Raw genomic sequence first — 22,359 nt, 5'->3', positions numbered from 1 at the left:
TATATATATCACAATTTGGATCTACACAGAAAACCTAACAAAGTATATTTGCCTTACATGAAGTAGACAGGACCTTCACAGTTAGGCGGTATCCAGCTGTACACAGTGCTGTTGCCCTTGAGATTGGTGTTGGAGTGAGTGACAGCACCTCGAGGATTATGCGCGCACTGTGAACAATAATCGGAAATTGCTGTTAATTCTACTCTGCTGATTTATATCCATATATTCTCTTCTAATCAAATGCAGTGTTATGTCCCCAGTCACCAGTCTATCATGGGGCGAGCAGAAAAAGAGAAACAGACAACCATTCATGCTCACAATCCCATTCAATCCAATCCAGTCATCCCACAGTCCAATGTTTTTGGACTATGGGAGGACCCACACAGGCATGGGGAGAAACTCCACAGAGAAAGGCCCCAGTTGGCCAGTAGATTCAAACCTAGAACCTTTATGTTGTGAGGCAACAGTGCTATCCACTGTTTCTTGGGAACAATCTTATTTATTGTACTTTTGGCATCTGTAACAACATTATGACTATTTGCAGCTCAGGTTTCAACATAGGCTTAACTGAAAAATGCACCTGAAGGAATTTAGTGTCTGGAGGAGGGCGCTGCCACGTCCCCACAGCGTTGAGGCCTCCACCTATTCGAGCTTCCAGAAGCACTCCTCTGTATTTTGGTCCAACGATGGTCACTGCAGTTAGCACAACAAAGACCTCAATGTTTATATATATAAAATAAACAGTAGTTTATCATTTCAAATGTAATATTTAGATCAATAATGGATAATGGATAAACTCTTTATATATGTATATATAAATTAAAAAAACCACCCAGCACACCCCTGCGGGTGGTTTATCCTTCAAGCTCGGGTCCTCTACCAGAGGCCTGGGAGCTTGAGGGTCCTGCCCAGTATCTTAGCTGTTCCCAGGACTGCGCTCGTCTGGAGCCACTCGCCTAGCTTGGGAGTCACCGCACCTAGTGCTCCGATTACCACGGGGACCACTGTTACCTTCACCTTCCACATCCTCTCGAGCTCTTCTCTGAGCCCTTGGTATTTCTCCAGCTTCTCGTGTTCCTTCAGACTTATACAAAAAAAAAGTATGTTCATCTGTAGAAGAAGTGAAGAGCATCTTACCTGTAATGGGCTTCCCTGGCTGAAACACCCTGGCATTGGTAAGAATAGTGTAGGGTGCTGGTGAAGGCTGAGGCAGCACCCCAGAGTGACGAGGTAACATATCCTCACAGGCACCGGAGGGAGCACCGTTGGGATAGCCGTTAATAAAACAGAGCATCTGGAGTATGAGCAACCCAGGCCAAAGGAGCTCCATCAGGCTGAATGAGGAGCAATCACTGTGCAAACAAAACTATGAAGCAAGCGGTGTGTGATTATACCCTGGAAGGAGTCAGGGGATGGAGTCAGAAATACTCCCGCTGAGTCACGCAACCGAAAAAATTACATTTTCTGCAGCTATTACTTACTTAATCATGCTCTCTCTCACAAAGCTCACATGATTTCTTGAAAAGATCTTGCGATATTTCTGCAATTAAAGGCAGAAAAAATTTTCTGCTCTCAAATACACAAAACTTAAAAATTTATTTATATATATATATATAATTGAAATAATCATAAAGTTTGGTGGTTTATAAATAACAGTGGCACACTACTGCGCTGGTTAGTACTTAATACTTATGACAGTAGGAGAAGAGTGAAAGAGGCAAACAAGAGCATGTATGTTGATACTCTGCAGTTAGGAATCTCGTCCTACTTGGGAAACATGCCCCATACTTATTTATTTTTTTGAGGTGAGCGATTCAGAAGACAACGGGCTAAAAGTCAAAAAACAAACAAACTCGCTCCCCAAACCCCTCAAAGCTTCACAAAGACAGCAACAGTCATGGATTTCCTTGCTTGAATTAAACCCCAATGAATATTTATAACATTTATGAGGGCCAATATTCTACCACTTAAACTGGGATAGTTTTTCATTTGTAATAATAAAAGCTTAATGTACTCTTCTATGTGTACATAAAAAAAGCGCTTTGGGTTTCACACTTTCCTGAGAACATCTTATTCCACTATATGTGCTCACTGACCTTCTCACCTGCTTAAATTTACATTTTACTTGGTCAAGATGAGCTTGTTTAACATTAATAATGAGATTAAACATTTAAAAATGTATTAATTTAATTTAAGAAGTGTTTTAGTCTAATCTCTCTGATGTGCAGTGTAATCAGATAAAACCAAATTACAGCCCATCATTTATCATTCCTGTTCTCAGAACTGAATTGAATTTGGCAGCTTTAAGCTAATCGTCCACTAGTTACCTTTGACCGCACATTGTGATAAGATGCCTGAATATGATGTGGTGTCTAATGGCTTTATTTAAATTAAAGGCCTTTCTGGATACACTACAGGGTTTTATGTAAGTTTCATAAAATAATATTGCCCTGGAAAGATTGAAGTTACAGACCTTTGACATAAAATGAGGCCAGAAGAACGGCAGTAAAAGAAGAGCAGTAAAATGCAACCTAAAATAATTTGGTACTTATGTGTCTTCTGATTTCCACCAGCGTAAAATAAATAATAATAATAATAATGGATTGCATTTTATATAGCGCTTTTTCGGGACCCCTCAAAGCGCTTTACAATACCACTATTCATTCACTCTCACAGTTATACACTGGTGAAGCCACATGCATGAAGGAAAGTCAGCTGTTGGTAAGCTTACATCCCACAGAATTTAAGCAAGAAAATGCCCCTCAGTTAGTGAGTCGAAATAAACAATGATAAGGAGACGGTCATTACAAAATCTGGATACAGCTGAGTCTATGGTAGATGCATTTAATTCTGCCATATGGGGTGTTCTAACTTTAGGCAAACCAAAACAGACAAACATATGAAATAACACAGACAAATTGTTTGCTAGGACATGTTGTGTTTAGCTTGTTGTATTACAGCTTAGAAAAATGGTCCAAACTGCCGTATTTTCAAAGCACAATAGAACCACATCATGGCCACACAGACATCACATAATGGGTTGAATGTCCTGAAATGTAACGTCAAACACTGTAGTGTTGCTTGTGATTGAAAAGAACCTCCAGAAAAGGGTAATAATCACATGCTTTGAAAATACAAAAACATATTTTCTTGTGAGCACCACTCGTCTACCAAGCGTTGTGTGCATTTCTCACAGTCTTTGTTGTGGCTTCACAAACTTTCCGCATAGATAGAGTGCCTCTAAAATTACCCATGAGTAGTTTGGCCACAGAAGTATGGTTACAACCAAGCAAGACTGTCTCTGTATGTGTGTGTGATAGATAGATAGATAGATAGATAGATTATATATATATATATATATATATATATAGATATAGATAGATATATAGATATATATAGATATAGATATAGATAGATATAGATATAGATATATAGATATAGATATATATAGATATAGATATATATATATATATATATAGATAGATAGATAGATAGATGATAGATAGATAGATAGATAGATAGATAGATAGATAGATAGATAGATAGATAGATAGATAGATAGATAGATAGATAGATATATAGATATATATCCTGATTGGTGTTGTTTTAATGTACTTTATACTGGAAACCAAATGGCAATGAAATGTTTATCTTAAAATAAGCCTCCCTTAACGTAGCAGGTGAGGCATTCTCTCCTCTAAAAAAAAACACATAGCATGTTTAACTGAACTTTTATTTACAAGGCTAGATGACACAGATCATATGAAATACAAAAACTGAAAAGCTGCCGATTCACCTCCGTGCTCGCTGTACACATCTGTGAGCAGACTGCAGTCTGATTTCTTTCAAGACATTAAAACGATTTATTTCCCCAGACGTGTCAAAAACTTTGACACGTTTGAAACAGAATTGCTTCGTTGCACAGTGTAGAAGTGCTATTTGTCCCTCTTACTTTAAAACTGGATCTTGACCTGATTAGACTTTTAAGTGGTACAAAAAAAAAGCAACATATCAATCCTGTTTGGATGTTACCTTTTGTTTTTAAAGGGTTAAGTGGATTAGCAACTCAATATTTTAAGGATTTGTTTAACTATACAGCTCTCTTCTAGGTCTCTGAGGTCATTCTTTCAGCAGCTTCTCTTTAGGACATCCCGAGTGCCTACAGTGGTGATTCAAGTGTTCATTGGGGCCCTAGGCAAAAATGAACAGAAGTCCCTCCAACCAGCATTAATCACCATTATGTTATAAAATAATTTGGCACCACCAACCACAATGATTGTTCTATAAAATGAGAGTTAAAACATTATAAAACTAGCTAATTAATGTTAAATGTCAGAGTAAACAAAATAAAAAAAATGTGATGGAATTCCTAATGGAAGATTAATCATTCAAGTGGCTCTATTTCAGACCAGACTTGCAGCATTTAGTTTTTTTAGCATTGTATATTATCTGCTCCACTTAACATTGTCTCGCTTTTTTTTTTATAATCCATTTAGTTTTATTTTCTTCTTTTCACTTCCAGAATAATAACACATTTTAATCAGGTTTGTTTAAACAGAATCTTGCACCACTTGCAAGGGGAGTGAGTGGAATTTGATGGGAGCACCTTACAGAGATCAGGTCACTCCTGCTGTCAGTGCAACCCACTGCTGCAGTCTTACCTTTGTCAGTGGCTTACTGGAAGCTCAGGATCCTCCAAGCAGTTGCCTACCTTCCCTGGTGGCAGGTCTTTTGCTCTTCCTGTGCAGTACTGTCTCTATTTGTAACACATATTATTGTTTTTTAGGTCAAATAGTAATTGAAGCTGACTGCAGGTAAGCTTCAATTACTGCAGAAAACAGTCAATTCTACAGTCATTGGTCAGCTTGTATTTTTTGTTAATGTGATAAGTTATTCATCAAGAATGTTTAAGAATGTGAAACTGAGGAGGGGGTTGTAATATACGAATTATGAATATTGAATTGTACTGAAGAAATGGTTTGAATTGCCATGTTTTTTTTTAGGTTTCTGTGTGCACAAAGTTAAATTGAAAGCTTTTTCTCACTTTTTTGTACAAAAGCTTCTGGTACTGTTACTCGGTTTCTGGACTTCTCTTGAAAATGAGCAGCACCCTAAACCATGTTTATATGAATCGGTGGTGTCTTGGAAGTCTATGTAGGCTGGGAACAACTGTGGATATGGCACACATAATAATAAATGAAAGACTTAAGTTATTCATTCATCCGTGTTTTCAATCATATAAATGCAGACTAATGAAGTACACGTACAACGCGATCAAATAACAAGCACAGTAGCCAGCACAAGATGGTTTGTACAGTGTATCATTATAAAAAGAAGTCCATTTCCCAAATAAAATGTCAAGGGCACCAACAAGTCATTATCAACCATGACAAAAAGTTAGTGGCTAGAAAGTTGTTTAATCTGTTTGACTGGACTTTATTTAGAGGGTGTCACAATATACCAAAACATATACAGGCTTACTTTACGTAATTCATCATCTTGTAATAGGTCAAGTCTACAAGCCCGAATAAGCATACTTTCCAAAGCGCCAACAATCAGTTTCTAGTCACATAACAAAGGATGACCTCTTGACACACCTCTTTGATGCACTTAATTGTCTGCTTTCATTTTCAGGAGTACATAATTAGGGAGACATTAAGGCTTGAGTAGTACGTTTTCTTTGTGTGCACATTCATTCGCGATGTCCGTCTTACTTCTCTCATTTTGGCTATGCACAGGTCAGGCCTAAAGACTGATTTTACATTTCCTGCTCTCACTATCTGACTAGTACGGCAGCATCAATTTAAAGTTAAAGCTTTAAATGGACATTTAGACACAGCATCCGGGATCATACACATTAATATTTTTCAACGATCTATGGTTATTTAGCTTTTAAAGTCAGCCGGTACATACTACATGTTCTGTACAGTCAAACTATTGTAATTATTCTGAGGCTGAAGTCAGCTGATGCCGCTGACATTCACAGTCACATGGTGATTTCATTAGTTTTGCTTCTTTTGAAACACTTTTCATAATGCCAGGATTAGCATCACAGACTTTCTTTGAAACAAGGGGATATCTCTCGTGGGAAAACCAGTGTTTTTTGACAACAGTGTCTTGGTTTTGTGGGAGTGACCATCACAAGAATAGATCATAAGATGCAAATGGAGTATTCCCAGAATGCCCCTTTTAAAGGATAAAGTTCAGGCATGAAGAATAAGGAGATCAATCATTTTGATAATATAATCAAGAGTTACAAGCAACAATTCAAAGGCTGATGTCCACAGCACTGTGGTTTGTGTCAGATGACAGCAACAGTATGTCACACATAATTTACTGAGGATTTGATCTGCCTCACCATATCAACGTTAGACTTTCATGTTACTAACGTCTGGGAGATCAAAATGAAAGACCAAGTGAACTAAAAGAAGAAAGTTAAAACCAACATTTTGCGTAGCTGACGTATTTACCCTCCAAAACTAGAAACGTTGTTAAAAACTGACATCCATCAGATTTTAGAAAATATCTGTCTACAGACTGATAAGACATCACGAACAAGAATACAAATGCCACAACAACAAAGACAACAGAAATCCCCTAGAACCAAAACCAAAATCCTCTAAAAGAAGTTTATCTCTGCTCGCTGTTCTAGGTCAGGTTCATGATGACTTTTGATCCCTTGGATCACTTGGTTCTTCCAGCAATCAAATAAGGATTTACAGTAGAAAAAAAGAAAAGAAATAAAGATACAAATAGAGTCATCCAATGAAAAAGTCCTTCAAAGGGGTTTTTTTTTTTAAAGATCCTCATCAAACATAACACTTTGCTTTTTTCTCCCTCTTTTCACAAAGTACTTGTGCTTTCTAAAAATCCTCTCAGGGTCATCAGATCTGAATTGGTACAAAAACGAAAACACAACCACAAATTATAATTTAAGTTTTTACTGATTTGTTGCTGGTAAGTGAGCTTTAAGATGACAAATCAGATGATTCGGTTGGAAAAATCTTATCTTAATCTCAATCTGCCGAAGTCATTCACTAGTTGGAACAGGTGTTGATGTTCTTGCCGTCAGCAGCGTCCTCCACCAGCGCTAAGTGATAGTCCGTGGACAGTGTGAAGTGGGACACGCAGCCCACCAAGCCTCCAATGTACTGTCTGTTTGTGTGAAGCGCTATCTCCTTCATGCCACCTTAAGACGAAGAACAGAGAGAGCGCAAACATACAGATGTGAAAATGATCTCTTAATCTTTATCATTTTACGGGTTTAGAGATTTGAGGTTTCACTTACCAACATATAAGGGTCCATTGATATTAAGTTGTCTCATTTTACCAGGTGCCCTGCCTGTCTTTGCCCCGTAGTCATCTACAGTCAGCTTTCCTGACTGGCCATCCCTGAATACAGTAAATCAGTTAGTCAAACTGAGAAACTGAACTTTTAATTTGTGCATAACATTTTTGTTATATATAAAAATAAAATATTGACCTTAGATTTTATATTTAACACAGGGATTGAAAGGTGATTTGCGGTAGCAAAAGACTGTAAAGAATGACCTACAACTGCTACTTCTACCGGATCTGTTGGTTTATAAATGGTATAATAAGGCTATAATGCAATATGTTATTATAAAGACTAAGAGAGGCAATTTAAAGTAAAGAGCCACAGTGGAATGTGATCAACATACTGGATATCCATTTGACAGGATTTCATGAGCTTACCTCACAGCTTTGACTCTGTGCCACTTTCCATCGCTAAAGGTCCCGTTGATGACAATGTTGGCTACACCACTGCCCAGGTTGTAACTACAACAACATGGAAATGCATACACGTACAGCGGACTGCAGTGGAATTACATTTTTATGGTACAAGCCTGATAAATCCTGATTCTCTTAGTGATCATGGTCCTCACACAGACCTTTTTTTTGTTTTTAGCTCTACCTCTGCTGAGCACGTACTGTAGCTCACTACCCCTTGATGGCATCGGCAGTCATACTTGATTATTACTGTCCTTCTTGTGCACAATTTTTTTTTTCCATTTGTGTTTTATGACGTTTTTTGCCCAGCGCGAGAACACAGAAAGGGCAAACACATGGCATCTAGAATTTACACTTTAACTAAAAACATTTCTTTACAATCCAGTTACATTTGATTAAGAATTATAAGACATCATAACATATTTTACTCTTTTTATAGTGCCGTTCATGTTTTACAGTGATAAATACCTGAAGATGAGAGCGCCATCTTGAAGACCCATAGAGAGGAAGTCACTGTTGGGTCTCATTGGACTGTCTCCTCGCCAGAGCAACAACCCGTCTTTAGCTGTGCTCTTAAAGCGCATGAAAAGGCTGGATCTGGACCCAGATACTCTGTAGAAAGATTGTAGAATGCACTTCATGAAAAAGCTAGAAATTAAAAAAAACACACACACACAGGAATTTCCCCACCAACCTTTTAAGGATATCTCTGTTGTCATAGGTCAGGTAACTTCTTCCGATGAACTGTGGAATCTCTATGGCTTCAGTAACAGCTGGGAAGAGAACAAGAGCTCCTTTCATATCATCACAAGGTGGCAGCATCAGCACGTGTCAACTTATGTCTACAGCTAAGAGAAAAGACCAAATCTGATCCTGTGGTGGAAAATGTGTGAAGGGAAAGAAATCTTACGTGTTTTCCAAACAAGGAAAGAAAATTAAAAAAATATCTACTTTTTGAGATCAGAGAAGAAGACTTACTGTTCAAACAGTAATTCCCACACTCTGTTCCATGAAAGCATTAAAGAGAAAAAGTAAACTTAAGGGACTAAGTTTCCATGAGAAAAAACTGCATATTGGTGGATTTAAAACAGAAAGCATTATGAAAAAATAAAACTAAGCACAAAATATTTCATGTAGCATGTAAAGACATCAGCATATTTTATTCTTAGCACCGTGTGAACAGCCTGCTGATTTCTGTGACATGCACCAAATTGCACATCAACCGAGTTCATCTGTCGATGAGAACAATTCCACATGCAACAGACCTTTCTGGCAATGCCTGCCGTCGTACCCTAGAGGGCAGTCACACTCATATTCATCCCACTTTGGCCTGCAGGATCCTCCATTGGCACATGGACTTTCCACACATGGGTGTGCAGAATTGGCTACATTAACTCCACCAGCAGTTGCAGTTGTTATGGGGATGGTGCGATCATTGAGTATTAGCTGAGGGGGTGAAAAGAAAAGAGCACAGAGAGGAAAAGGACAAAATGAAAGAGCGCGACTGTAAAAAAAAACAACCAAACTAAAATCAGACACCTGCCACAGTAGCTTGGAGATTGTACGCAGTATACATCATATATATTGTAATGCTGCTGTGTCACTCTTGATGGATTGGAAATGACTGAGTAACAATCTTGCAAATATAACTGTGTTGCAGATCACTGATGTTGGCATATCTAAAAAAAGCAATCACCTTTTGAATAATGCCAGTGAAGGGTTTTATTACACCTGCTGTCCGCTTGGTTTTATCGTACTCTGGCACGCCGCCAATATAGAGAGGTGAGCTGCAGTTGATCTGAGTGAAAGCTCCCTGAAACATAAATACAGCAGAGAAACAGGTGAGTCATGTCAAACCATTCATCCGCACGTCCGCTTAAATAAATACATGTTTTAAAAATCTATAACTCTGGATGTGTTTCGCTTGGTCAAAAAGAGCCTGATATTTTTCTCAGGAGTTTAAGAACCAAACCACGGCTAAAAGGTGATTAAGTGTTGCACATTCAAGAGTTGACTTTGACAGGTGATTGTTCTAATACAAATGTCACTTAAACATGCCTTAGAAACTAATAAGGTGTGTGCGTATCATGCATTGAGGTTTATAATGTCATTAATTCCTGTTTTATTTTGAAATTCCCCAATTCTGTGTATTTCAGTCAGTTTTACTTATTGTATCTGGTTAGTTTCCCACCAGCTGTGTGCATTTTTGACCACTTGTCACTTGCCTCTCATGTATGAAGTCTACCCTGACTATAAAGACCTCGTACTTATACTTGCTTCCAGTATCTTGTGGTTTGATTCTTTCTCCCGTTAAACTATAAAGTTGAGTTTTTTGTGAAGTATATTTTCTATAAATATATTTATTTTCTAATAATAACATAACATAGTTTTTGCAGATGGTTCTAATGGACTTTAATGTACCTCAGCAATCCCCTCCATAGGTCTTTGGCTGTCCACCTGGAGGATACCACTCTTTGCTGTACGTGATACTCTTAGCTCATGCCATGAGTCCAAACTGATCTGCTCCTCACTCCTGAAACACACAGTAACACACATTTAGTATATGTAGTTAGATAATGTAAAACCAATGTGAAAAGAAGATTCAAAACTTGGCTCTATCCAGCACCTTATGACAGCTCCTCCAGAGCCACAGTCAAATCTGAACTCTACATATCTGTCCACCAGGTTTATAGCAAGGAAGTCCCCGCTCCCTGCATCATCACTGTACAGCAGCACTCCATCAGGGGCTGACGGCTGAAACGTCACCTCAAACTCAGTGAAGGACAGGTAACTCTGTGAGGACTGAGGCCATGGGATGACGGCATATGAAAACACTGTTTCATTGAAGAGTGGCGAGGACAGTGAGAAACCTGAGGAAAAGGAGAAAAGACAAAAGAAAATAAGTAAATGTAAAGAAGAGGAAAACAGTTGCTAACAACACAATGAGATTGCAGGAAGAGATATATCAAGGAGAGGAAAAAGTGAAAGGCTATTTTGTGTGAAAGCTGGTCTGACATGCAATCAATCCTTCTACTGCCATATGAGAAATATTTCTTATTTCAATCGATTTTCTTGGCATTTTCTTCAACTGCTGAGTAATTACCTTGAAAGGTTTATGTGACAATACGTGGAAGTCAGCAGGTAAGAAGAAACGGCAGGGATTTTATTTTTCCTTTTTTCACAGCTGTTCAAAACTCTCCTTGTAAACTGGATGCTTATGTGCGCGCTTTTGCAGGTGTGAGGGGGGGGGAAAGGGGAAATGGTTGACTCACTCTCTTCACAAAGTGCTCCTCTGAAGCCAAGTGGGCACAGACAGATGTAGCCATCAGCACGATTTGCAAAGCAGACTCCGCCATTGGCACAGCTGACCAGGTCACACACATTGTCACTGCACTCACCTGGTACATTAGGACAAAGCCAGCATATGTACTCTGCATATGTTTGTACACACTTACAACATAAATACAGTTTCCATGGCTGCATTGTTCCTATAAACAGTCCTGCTCCAACTACAGAAAAGTGAGCAGGAGCACAACACTCACACAACACGCACAATCAAAATATATGAGGTTTTTTTTTGTTTGCTTGCTTGTTTTGTATGAATGGGGTATATTTATAAATAAAAAAAACTTTCAGTGATTTTTAATTTCTTGCAAAATTTATTTAATATTCTTACCTCGTTCATAAAATCATGTTGTGAAAAAGTCCTTTGTGTTCCATAATTTGCCAAAAACAATCTGCTTCTTGCTTCAGTGACATATTGGTTAAAACCCTGTTATTAAAAAGCTATTTTTGTCTGTCGCTGTGACAGAAAATTATCTAAAATGGCAACAATTCCTTTCTTATATCACTGGATTTGTCTTTTTTGATAATGTCAGATATTTTAATGCTCTCATTATACACCACGACATGGTCTGCTTTCATTTTTTCTTTTAAGCAAAGTGAAATAACACTAACACCGGGTGGTGTGATGAATAAACACTGTCATCCATATTCAAATTATGCCCACTAATGATTATAGTTATTTACTGTATGCATGAAAACCAAACAGCCAAACTCTAGAATTACTGTTCAGCTACTCAACCGAGCACCAAAACTTCAAGAGACCTAGTGCACTGTGGGTAATATGGATAAGAGCCAGGTGCCACTGGCAGCGGCCACATTAAAATAACATTCATCACTCAAATTCTCTCACATCCTGTGTGCTTCCTTACCTATATCAGCTCCACTCAGAGCACTGCCCAGGGGCCATGGCCTGATGTCTGTAGCCTTATTGTTGATGGTCAGACTCTGCATGCAGCCAACAAAGCCACGATTTGTCCCTGTCGCTTTGACCAGCCAGTAAGCGCTTGGAGATCCACCGACATGCAATGGGGAGCGGAAGGTGATCTTACTATACTGACCCTAAGAGGACAAGATGAAGAAATTAAAACCTCTTTATTTATATTTTAAGGATAGTCTGACCCCTTGTAAGACAATATTTGACAATATGCACCAACAGTTTTGGTGCAAGTAGTTACAGGAACCAACTGGTTATCCAGATGATGAAAGTGTAGCACCTTTAAACCTCTGGGCAATCACTTTTATTCGCACGGTGACTTTACAGGTTGCCTGGTAGGAGTTTGACTCGGACATATTGCCAACATGTTGCAATCAACATTAGTCAGTCTGTGCTAATGACTGCAACTCATCTGGGGCAAGTCTCTTTGCAATGGTGGACTCAACTGTCTCCAAACTGGTTGTATTTTGGTTATATTTCTATATAAAAGCAAACCTGCAGAGCACCTGTGTCAATTTACCATCCAATTTACCAAGAATGCAAGCAGTTAATTTGAGTTTCTGTGCATCTAGATGGAAAACACAAACAGAGTGCGTGTAATAGCCGACTTGATCCCATTCGATAGCCGACTGAGCAGACTGATCGCCGTCTCTATACACCAAAATCACTTTGAAGATAACAACTGACTGCAAAAGGTTGCAGACCTGGTCCCTGTCTTCAAAGCAACCATTGCAAAGACAACAAGACTGCAAGTTCACTGCACACAACTGCACTAATTTTAGTAGAGTTGCAGTCTCCAGCCACTGACTGACTGTAGCATTACACCTGACTGATGAGACATCTTGTATCAGTATGCTTTAAATCACTGTTTAACTTAAATTATGTTTTTAAAAAACAAAAAAACAATTTGACATTTTTCATTTTCTTTGTATTATAACCTGTGATCGTCCGGATATGGGTGTGTCGTTGTCCATACGGAGCCAGCCACTCATGCCATCTCTGAAGACAGTTACTGTGTGCCACTGACCGAGAACAATGCGGCTCTCACTGACTATCTGAGCTGCTCCTGTACCACAGTTAAACCTGCAGAGACAAGAATCTAGCAGGTAAGCATCATAGCTACAGACAAGGAAAAATCCCATCTCTAAATCTTATGCACCCTACAGTGCACATTTATTTCTTTTGATAAACAGTACATGATAGCTAATGTTATTCTGACATGTTCCTCACCTGTAATGAAGCTTCCCCCGAACCAAAGCCAAAGAAGTAAAGTCTCCACGGCCATGTTCATTCTCTCCACAGTACAGCAGCAACCCATCCTCAGAGTCTGCCTGCACCAAAGAGAAACCGTCTGAAATCTATTTTAATCACTGATAGAAAAAAAAAAAGATATGAAACGTGATATCTTACCTTAAACTCCAAAGTAATCTGAAAGGTTTGATAAGAGTTTTTTAAGGGTTCAAAGGTCATGTGAGAGTGGCCATGGAATCTGGGAAACTTCACTGATAACGCTGAAGGAGGACAAATGAAAAGAAAAATCATGACAAATGAGAAGTAAGAGCACCCATGGGTTGGAAGAAGAAAGGGCCACTTCTTGCAACCTTGACAAAATAGCCACTACACTATCAGAGAACAGCTGACATAAAATGTTTTTTAAAAAAGAGATTCAGAAATCTTTCTTACCCTCAGAGCACGTGTCCCCTCTTCGTCCAAGGTTGCAGTGGCAGCGCGAACCGCCGCTTTCGTAATCAGTGAGACAGAAGCTGTCGGGTGGACACACAGTATCATCACAGCTCAGGTCGTACACACGAGGTACCTCGCCTTTCCAGGGGGACGTGGTCGTAGTAGAAGTGGTGGTCGACAAAGGGATGCTTTGGAGGATAAAAAGAGAAAGAAAGATAAGGAACTTTAGTAACCTGTTGCTAGTTGGGGTTACAGTAACCTAAGAGGCAATGTTTTGTCATGTATTTACACCTTCATCAGGTATGTCTTCTAAAGGTGGCATTTGATTGTAAATTGTTCCTTTTTTGCTTGAAGGAAAGGAACAAACAGCAAAAAGCCCAAAGTGCTCACCCAAAATCAACAGAACAGGGGCCAAGCCACCATATATAGCTGCAGATAATGACATACAGTACATCACAACCAGACATGTGTGACATTTCACTGCTCCATTCGCTATCTTTATCAAATAATTAAGTATAAGAGCACAAAAAGACATGTTCTAGGTAGCTAGTAAGGGGGGAAAGCAGAAAGCCAGGAGAGATGGAAATATAATAATCACAATCACAGACTAAGGAGAAAAACTGTGAGCATAAGAGCAGTAAAAGATTTCTTTTCTGTTCACGAGGAACAATCTATAAGTGGCTAATTTTGCCTTTAAAAGGTTTTGAAATCTCATCAACAACAAGAAACTGCAAAAAAATCCTTGATGGAAAACAGATATTAAATTAAATAATCATTTTAACATCAGTCTTACCTGGTAGGAGTGAGTGGGGCAGTAGTTTTGGTCTCAAGAGTGCTACTGGGCTGTGAAGTGACTGGGAAAAGCAGATCTGTAAACTCTGAAAAGATGGATGATGTGGTGGTGGAAACTGGTGCAGCTGTAACATTTGGAGGAGTCATGGTGTTCATACGGTAAACAACATTTCGACCAGATGGGGGACCAGAGTGTGAGCGCAGTTGGGACTTCCTGTTGTCCTGACTTATACCCGGAAATGGCTTCAACTAGGAGAGAAAAGAGAGAAAATCAGCAAAAAAAAAGTGAAGTGAGTGATAATCAAACAGAAAATAGGGTTGCAGTTTAGCTCTGGACTGTAAAAAACACACCTCTTCAATGAAGATATCATAATCAGAGTCATCAATGTCAAAGCCATCTTCATCTTTGACCCGAGGATCTGTGATGTAACTCCCATAATCACCGCTGCCAACATCTGATGCACCTGTTACAGACACCACAGAGGAATATGACTTGATAATTTTTACAAAAGAGAGCAATGAGTACAAAAGGACAACAACAGGTTATTAGGTAAAACATAAATCATGAATTCCATGCAGTGAACGCAGGTCAGAGAATCAATGAACTGGAAAAGCTGAAGACATGAAAGCGGGATTGCAAATATACAGTAAAGCTCAACTTCAATCTTTATTTTTTGTACATCAGATAATTTGACTCTTGGAGAAAAGCTCAATATTTTCCATCAGTAATATGAGAAAGTGAAATGAAATATATTCTACACTCAGACACAGTTTAAAGCATTTTTCTGCTTTTATTCTGATAGTTATGGACGGTAATCCATCCATTATTAGTAAAGTATAATAAATACAATGCATCTCTTGGCCTAGTTCAGTCCAACCACAATCACTGCTTGACTTTCCATTTTGTGCTCATTGACATAGATTTTCTGACTTTCATGAGCTATAAACCATGTAATAAAAATTTCAAAAAGAAATGCTTGAAATCTTTTTCTTTATATGCAATGAAAAAGAAGCATATGAAAGTGAATATTTTTCATTTCTTTTCGCTTTTTTTATTATTTGTTATAAACACGTTCTCCAGTTTGCTCTTTCATTGGCTTCTTTTTGAATACGGCAAGTTGGTGTTCATAAAATCACTGAGTCTCCATTATAAAATGTGTCAGTCATTTTGCATGAACACAGAGGGCCACCAGTGGTTTCTTTCATTATATATTTGCAGGATCCAGAGGTGCCTATTTAGCTCAGTGGGTTGAGCAACAAATAGCCTTAAAGGCAACTTCAGGTGCCTGGGTTTTATTTCACTCTCTGTCCATCTTCTCCTGTTTGCTCTACTGTCCCATCATAAAAAAAAATAATAATAATAATAAATATGTATATTTGCAGTCTCTTTCCCATGTATGACAGTGATGGTACAGTTAGTTGGTAGCAACAGTGAATAAGATCAAAATGACAAAGAATAACGGCGGTTTCACGGCAGAAGAAGCTCTGGTCTTTGGTTATGACTGTGACAAAGGGGCAAATGTGATCATACTTCTCATATTATGATGATGATAATGGTGACAATAGTAATCCAGCTGATGCTAGCCCAGTAAGTCTACCTGTTAGTCTGTACCGAGGCTGCTGCACCACATACTGAAAAGTGTCTCCTCCGTTCAGAAGTCTGCCATAAGAAGCTCACAGTGTGCAAAGACAAAGCCAGACAGTAAATACCTGGATTCCAATAAAACCTGGGAATTGTTACAAATTTATTTCACAATAGCAATAAAATACATGTAAACTTGAGGTGGAATATAAATCAGCTTTTAAGATAATCAATATGCATTTTTATATTCGTATAGAGCTTCATGATGTCTTTTGTACACACTAGAATGGAAAAGCAAACAAAAACAATATGTGCATGTTCAACATAGCACACACACACACACACCCATCCCTCTTACTCTGAGAAAGCTTAATCTTAGCTTACATAACCACTGCTCCCCCTTCTTCTTGCCCTTCTCCCCCCTCATTCCTCTTAACTGTGTAAATGTAGAAAATGCTGGAATCTGAGGGATAAAATCATAAACCTTTGTGTATTGCTGTGGAGTGATATGCACAATTGAAAAAAAATCTCTCTCTCTATATATATATATATATAATTTATTGACTATATCGTTCACGAAACTAAACAGAAGGAAAACTTGACTTTTAAGCGTGAAACAGTGCCAAGATTTAAACTGTGATTAGCACAGCCTAATGACATTAAATCCACTGAATAGCAAGTGCTGGCACAGAGGCAGGGGGGATGCCCAAAAAAACCTCTCATCAAACTAATCTGCTGTTGTGTAACAGTCCCCCTCAAACCATACCACCCTGTTTCTAACCACTCTGACCACACAAACAAGAACTGCTGCAGAAAGAGCGGCAAAAAAAGTATGTCAGTCAGTCAAGCCCACGCCTTCTGCTCACTGGAGCAGTGGTGCATTGTGTGCATGTGTGTGTGCATCCATTAGGCATGTGCATGGGCAGAGAAGGGGTCTGGCATCCCATCCTTAATCCTGTCTGATGAGACTCGGACGTAACCCGCTTTTATCCCCTGCTGAGAAGCCACGCTTCCCTAGACCCGCAATTTCTGTCGGTCTGCCTCTGCAATTCACCCACAGCATGGTGTTCGTGTAACTTTCCTTCGCATCATTCTTAACAATGTCTTTTTAACTGAATCTGTCTCCCTGTCTGCCGCTCCTGCACTGTCTCTCTGAGGACTTAAGGCTCTTGTTTCAATCAGAGCAGTTTACAACAATCAGACAGCTAACACAGCGTTGGAAGCGGTGTCGCCCGCAGGTCACAGAAGAGAAACCTGGATAATGTGATTGTGTTTACATGGCTGTTTAATTTCAGTAGTTATAGATGTAAAAAGCTGAAGCCCAACATGCACTGCAGCTCACACTCACCCATACAAGCGTAACGCTATGCCCATTAATCTCTAGGTGAATTCATCCTCGATACGTTTGACATTATTATTGCACATTTTTGTGTGTCTAGCACATACACACCTGTATGAATGCGTGTGCGTTTTAATATCAATCAGCTCCTTCCATCCCCCCAACCCTATCTTGCCCCCAGCAGGAGGCTACATCAAAAATAATAATGTAAATGACTTTGTTGCGCCGTATCTCCATTATCCAAGGCTTTGGTCACAATACCCACTGACACACTGCCAGGTGCTGTCCTACATTCAACCTGCACACAGTGTTTCCATGCCAAAGCCTTACCAGAGGTAAATCATTTTTACGTCACATGAGGTTTGAGGAGGTTTTGGCCTCCAAAAAAAAAGCTACAAACAAAAAAAAGCTAAATTTTTAAGAGATTTGAAAAATATTTGCGAATATAATATATTGGCCAGTTTCATTCAGATCCGTAGACTCACGCACCGTTGGTCAGGAGATAGAGTATGTTAATAATAATGTGTTTAACAGTCATCTGTAATGTTTTGGTCCTTTGTTGCATGATTTACTATTGCTGCACACCGCTGAGAGAATTTCACTGACTCCACAGGAACACTGGGGTGTTTTGTAAATCATGAGGATTAGTTTGGTAATGCAATAATATGCACAGTCTGTTTTATTTAGCGTGGGTGTATTGTTTAAACTATACTGAAAAAGAGCTTGTTTCAAAATGTGGTTTTAAAAAGAGTAATGAGGGCGCTTGGCCACTACGACATAAAACTCTGGCTCAGATATCAACATTCGGCCTTACCGAGCGTGCGCACGGGATTGTTGATAGGACTGGGTGGGCTAACTCCGTGTTTGTTGACCGCCCTGACAACAAACTGGTACTCTGTTTCTGGAATTAACCCTTTCAGAACCATGGAGTTAGTCTCAATGGGCTCACGGATATATGTCCACTCTGTGTCCATTTCTGGCCTGAGAAAAGAAAAGACAGGCATAAAGATACAAATATAAGAAGATTAATTTGACACACATTTGATGTTTGATAGTTTTGAAGACATCAATTATCTTTTTTTTTTTACTCCTCAGTTATTTTGTCTTTTAGAAATCAATGAAAAAAATGGTGATTACACTCAAAATCTCTCCAAAGTAATTGTTTTTAGAATGACGGTATGTTTTTGTGAGGGGTCAGAACTGTGATGTAATCTTCCACTTGATTGTGTTGCCCCTAATGAAAAAAAACATCTATAAGCAGCGGCATGGAGTACAGTGTCAAGATTGAATCTGAATAACTAAAGTTGTAAAAAGAGTTGCCAAAGAATAAAAAAAGAGATTATTTAACTGATTATTTGTTTCATTGTTGTTTTTGTTCTTGTCGTACTACCACTCTGGACATCCTTACATTACAACATTTTTGATTATCGTAAAAATCATGAAAAAACTAAAACAATGAAGTCCTGAACTTTTCCTTAATCTCCAGCTTCCTTTCTTTGCCTGACTCAGGCAGCCTGGGGCCATAACTCTCTCTTGAACAGAGGCATCTTCAACAGCAGCTTCCACTCTCTTCAGTGAGGCCTCGTTTGATGTAAGGGGGGAGAAAGATTTGCTTCTGAGATGATCCTTCTGTGTTGAAAATCTCCCCGCATGCAAACACAGACACTTATTCTTGTCTGCTTGCTCACAGTAAGTGTTTTTCAGCCCGCCCGTCTCTCCTCTCTTTGCTCATTCGCGGGGTGTTGATTCTGCACCGTGAAGGGCGACATTGCTGTGTTTTTTAAAGTTTGCTTCCTTTTATAGCTTTTAAACTCTTCTTTCTTTTATGACTTGCTTTTAAACATGTCTTTTAAATACCATCTGATATTTCACAGGAAAAAAAATATCTGGCAAATCATCAGACAATTCGAGACAAATTATTTCTGACCTCAACTTTTTTGGAAGAACACTTGTCTAGACATGGGAGGTTCTTTATCTGAGTGCCTCTATGTGTGCGTGCGTGTGTGTGCGTGTGCCTGAACATTACTAAACAAAGAATGAAACTCATTCTTTCACATGTCACAACTGACCCTTATGTCAAAACACAAAAGCTTACACTGAACAGACAGGAAAAGCCTCATGAAAGTCACTGTGAAAGAGAGCTGTGTGTGCCCTGTTTAGTTATTTGAATCTGAGTAGGTGCAGATCTCTACATCCGTTAATGCAAACCAACTGAATTTTGTTTGAAATATGGTTTCTTTTAAGATAGTGCATTATTAGCACTCTGCTAGCTTTCAAAACTGTTACTGATTAACAGTGTATATTATTGATCTATTTCTAGAAGTTAATAACTTCTAATAATGAAAACATAGTCCAATTATTTACTATTTTAAAAAGTGTACAGATGTTGTCCTGTGTCCAGCGTCTGCTTGTTCCTTGTTGAGAGCCTCAAAAGACTGAGGGCTGAGGAGTTGAGCAACTTCAGGAAGCAAATCAAAAAAACTGAAAGCTGGGGAAACCACTGTCCTAAAAAAAACAAGTGCAAGCAACAATTTGATTTTACTGAGAATCACTTCAGGTTGCTTTGCAGCACTGTAGTGGCAGTGACTCTTTCAAAATCAACTCAAGGTATCTGATTAATTAAATCTGCAATCAGAAGCTGCTGTTTTTACATTTCAGCCCATAGAAGGATAAAACACACGGGGAAAGAATGAGAGGTTGTGGTAGCTATGTTTTGAACCTTTTAAGCAGTGTTTTTTAACTTTGGGGTGGACACCCTGAGGTGTTGTAAGATAACTTCATGTAACTGGTGTGAAGTAAAAGCATACAGCTGGGTAGCAGGGAAAGTGCCTGGCTAAATGTTAGATATCAGCGCAACAGGGTTTGTCATTGGTGGTGTACCTGAAAATCAAATACACATTTCACATTTGGTTTATAGACATGAAAGTCAAGTTGATCTTCTAACACTCCTAGCAAAATGGAAAATAAGAAGATTTTGCAGAACTGTTCTTTTAGGTCTGCTCTTTTCCTCCATGACGACAACACTCAGTCTTAACTTGTTAAGTGCATATGTGAGCTGATTTTTAAGTGCTTGCATAAATTGTTTTTGCACCAATTCCACTCAAAAAAGACCTTCTAGTGCTGAAGTCGACAGCTGTACAGCACCGTAAAATTACTATTCCTAAAGTTGGAATTGCTGATGTTATGGAGGATGCAGTTTGCACAGTCCGTTTGCCACTATTTTTATTTTATGTAATGTTCAGCTCTCAAAACTGTCAGAAAAAATTGGCTGGTTTTCAAAAGCGAGCAAGCCAGAACTAGCTCCAAACCAGCTCTGGTGTTGTGTTGATGTAAAAGAGGTGACTGGTGTTTGTGCTGTTGCGTGTGTCCTATGTATTAACATCAAGTCAGCAGTGATGAAACCGGTCAGTTCTGACTGACCTGATGTAAGCCACCAGGAAGTGAAGAACAGGTGCGCTTCCGTCGCTCTCGCCTTGCTGCCACGATAGCGCCAGCTCTGTGTCGGATACGGCCATGACAGTGGGCTTGGAGGGGGGTGAAGGGGGCATGCACATTTCTAATGCCAGGGGAAAAAACTGTAGTCAGCGAATGGTGTAAACGAATTACTGTAAAGCTACTGGCATCGACTGTAAAATGATCTCCGTCTACTCACATATTCTTACCCTGTGAAGCAGTGCCGATGTCTCTGGGCATGCTGGGTCTTCCCTCCCCTGCCCAGCCATATGCTCCAACACTGACTCTGTAGTTAGTGTTCACCTTCAGGTTACTGATGTCCACATCCTAGAAGGTGAATGTAGGAAACCGTTAAGAAGCAAGGCGAGGATGATTAGAAAGAGAGAGGGATGAAATAGAAGAAAAGAAAGCAGGGATGACATTATTAATTAGGGATTTTCTCAGCATCACGAGCGGAAATAATATCAGGTTCACAAATAAATGTCAGTCGTGACAATAAAGCAGGAGAAGCGTATAATTTTATAGAGAAAATGCATAATGTGGAAAGCAGTGGCTAGCATGGTACTTACAAAGCTTGCTTGTCCATCAAATTGTCCCTTTGAAAAAGAAAAAAACAGATGTTTGCATAAAATCACGGTGTTATGACTTTAATAACAAGTTCAAACTGCAACATCCATTCAGGTTTCCTCTAAGCAAATTCCACATTGTCTACAAGTGACTGCTAAAAATGCAACGCCTATTACAGGTGAATGTATCTTTGGATACTAACAGTAGTCAGCATGTCCAAGCTGAGCGGCACCTCCATTATAGACGCGGTCCCTACTGTACGGCCATTCTTCATCTCTGTGTAGAAAACCTGGATGATACAAACATTCATAAAATGCAATGAGTTTTTGGTTTCTTTGGTTTTTGCCTTTCCGTTTTAAAGACATAGCAACAACAATGTCAAAAGAGGGCTCGCTAGAAAAAATTTATGAGGAAACTGAGAAGACTGTTTGTAAACTTAAAACAATTGGCCACCCCGCATGTTTATGGGGTAGCTCTGTAGTTGACTAATCCTCTTAGTGAAGACATATGGTCAAAAGCAGAGCACACGCAGTCATACTGATCCACAAATTGCTAATGGGCGACTCAAAACAAAAACAAGGGAAGAAGGAAGGAAGCAAGGGTTTGGGTTGTCTTAGAGTATACCACATTCAAAGAGAGGAAAAACTAAAATTATGACTCATGTTACAAAAGAATCTCTATCTGTTTATTTGTTGATGACTTTCTATCAGGAGCTGAGCAACCAAAAAGCAGCACAGGTACATCTCAGTCCCCTGAAGGTCTACATCAGATGTTACCATGTTATCATGTTGCCTAGAAACCATCTACAAATGGGCTAAAACGAAAGATTTTATATGACTTATATCTATCTATCTATCTATCTATCTATCTATCTATCTATCTATCTATCTATCTATCTATCTATCTATCTAT

At 39.0% G+C, this 22,359-nt stretch overlaps 2 protein-coding genes across 4 annotated transcripts in view; both read right to left on the bottom strand.

Annotated features, from left to right (window-relative positions):
* The window catches only part of LOC102305935 (putative defense protein Hdd11), a 2,409-nt gene extending 986 nt beyond the window's left edge, over positions 1 to 1,423 (bottom strand). The window contains exons 1-3 of the mRNA XM_005916205.3: positions 1,138 to 1,423; positions 581 to 693; positions 58 to 167 (exon numbers count right to left, since the gene is read on the bottom strand). Coding sequence (XP_005916267.1) covers positions 58 to 167; positions 581 to 693; positions 1,138 to 1,330 — 416 coding nt within the window. The 5' untranslated portion in view covers positions 1,331 to 1,423. The remainder of the gene's footprint in view (positions 1 to 57; positions 168 to 580; positions 694 to 1,137) is intronic.
* Positions 1,424 to 5,397: 3,974 nt separating this feature from the next.
* Positions 5,398 to 22,359, bottom strand: part of LOC102305024 (pikachurin) — a 26,352-nt gene continuing 9,390 nt past the window's right edge. The window contains exons 3-26 of one of the 3 annotated variants that reach the window (XM_005916201.2): positions 21,650 to 21,736; positions 21,450 to 21,476; positions 21,090 to 21,207; positions 20,848 to 20,983; positions 18,242 to 18,408; positions 16,105 to 16,179; positions 14,858 to 14,970; positions 14,508 to 14,755; positions 13,715 to 13,902; positions 13,442 to 13,542; positions 13,262 to 13,362; positions 12,970 to 13,114; positions 11,967 to 12,156; positions 11,025 to 11,150; positions 10,379 to 10,622; positions 10,174 to 10,285; positions 9,449 to 9,565; positions 9,018 to 9,198; positions 8,731 to 8,754; positions 8,447 to 8,525; positions 8,221 to 8,364; positions 7,717 to 7,800; positions 7,289 to 7,392; positions 5,398 to 7,189 (exon numbers count right to left, since the gene is read on the bottom strand). In XM_005916201.2, the coding sequence (XP_005916263.1) occupies positions 7,038 to 7,189; positions 7,289 to 7,392; positions 7,717 to 7,800; positions 8,221 to 8,364; positions 8,447 to 8,525; positions 8,731 to 8,754; positions 9,018 to 9,198; positions 9,449 to 9,565; positions 10,174 to 10,285; positions 10,379 to 10,622; positions 11,025 to 11,150; positions 11,967 to 12,156; positions 12,970 to 13,114; positions 13,262 to 13,362; positions 13,442 to 13,542; positions 13,715 to 13,902; positions 14,508 to 14,755; positions 14,858 to 14,970; positions 16,105 to 16,179; positions 18,242 to 18,408; positions 20,848 to 20,983; positions 21,090 to 21,207; positions 21,450 to 21,476; positions 21,650 to 21,736 (3,063 nt within the window). In that variant the 3' untranslated portion in view covers positions 5,398 to 7,037. The remainder of the gene's footprint in view (positions 7,190 to 7,288; positions 7,393 to 7,716; positions 7,801 to 8,220; positions 8,365 to 8,446; positions 8,526 to 8,730; positions 8,755 to 9,017; positions 9,199 to 9,448; positions 9,566 to 10,173; positions 10,286 to 10,378; positions 10,623 to 11,024; positions 11,151 to 11,966; positions 12,157 to 12,969; positions 13,115 to 13,261; positions 13,363 to 13,441; positions 13,543 to 13,714; positions 13,903 to 14,507; positions 14,756 to 14,857; positions 14,971 to 16,104; positions 16,180 to 18,241; positions 18,409 to 20,847; positions 20,984 to 21,089; positions 21,208 to 21,449; positions 21,477 to 21,649; positions 21,737 to 22,359) is intronic. The other 2 variants (XM_005916202.2, XM_005916203.2) reach the window with 2 other exon arrangements.

This window comes from Haplochromis burtoni, unplaced genomic scaffold (assembly GCF_018398535.1).
Source record: "Haplochromis burtoni strain Fernald_Lab_line unplaced genomic scaffold, NCSU_Asbu1 Contig_18, whole genome shotgun sequence".
NCBI lineage: Eukaryota > Metazoa > Chordata > Actinopteri > Cichliformes > Cichlidae > Haplochromis > Haplochromis burtoni.
The sequence above is the reverse complement of the archived record's forward strand: the minus strand, read 5'-3'. Positions and strand labels throughout refer to the sequence as shown.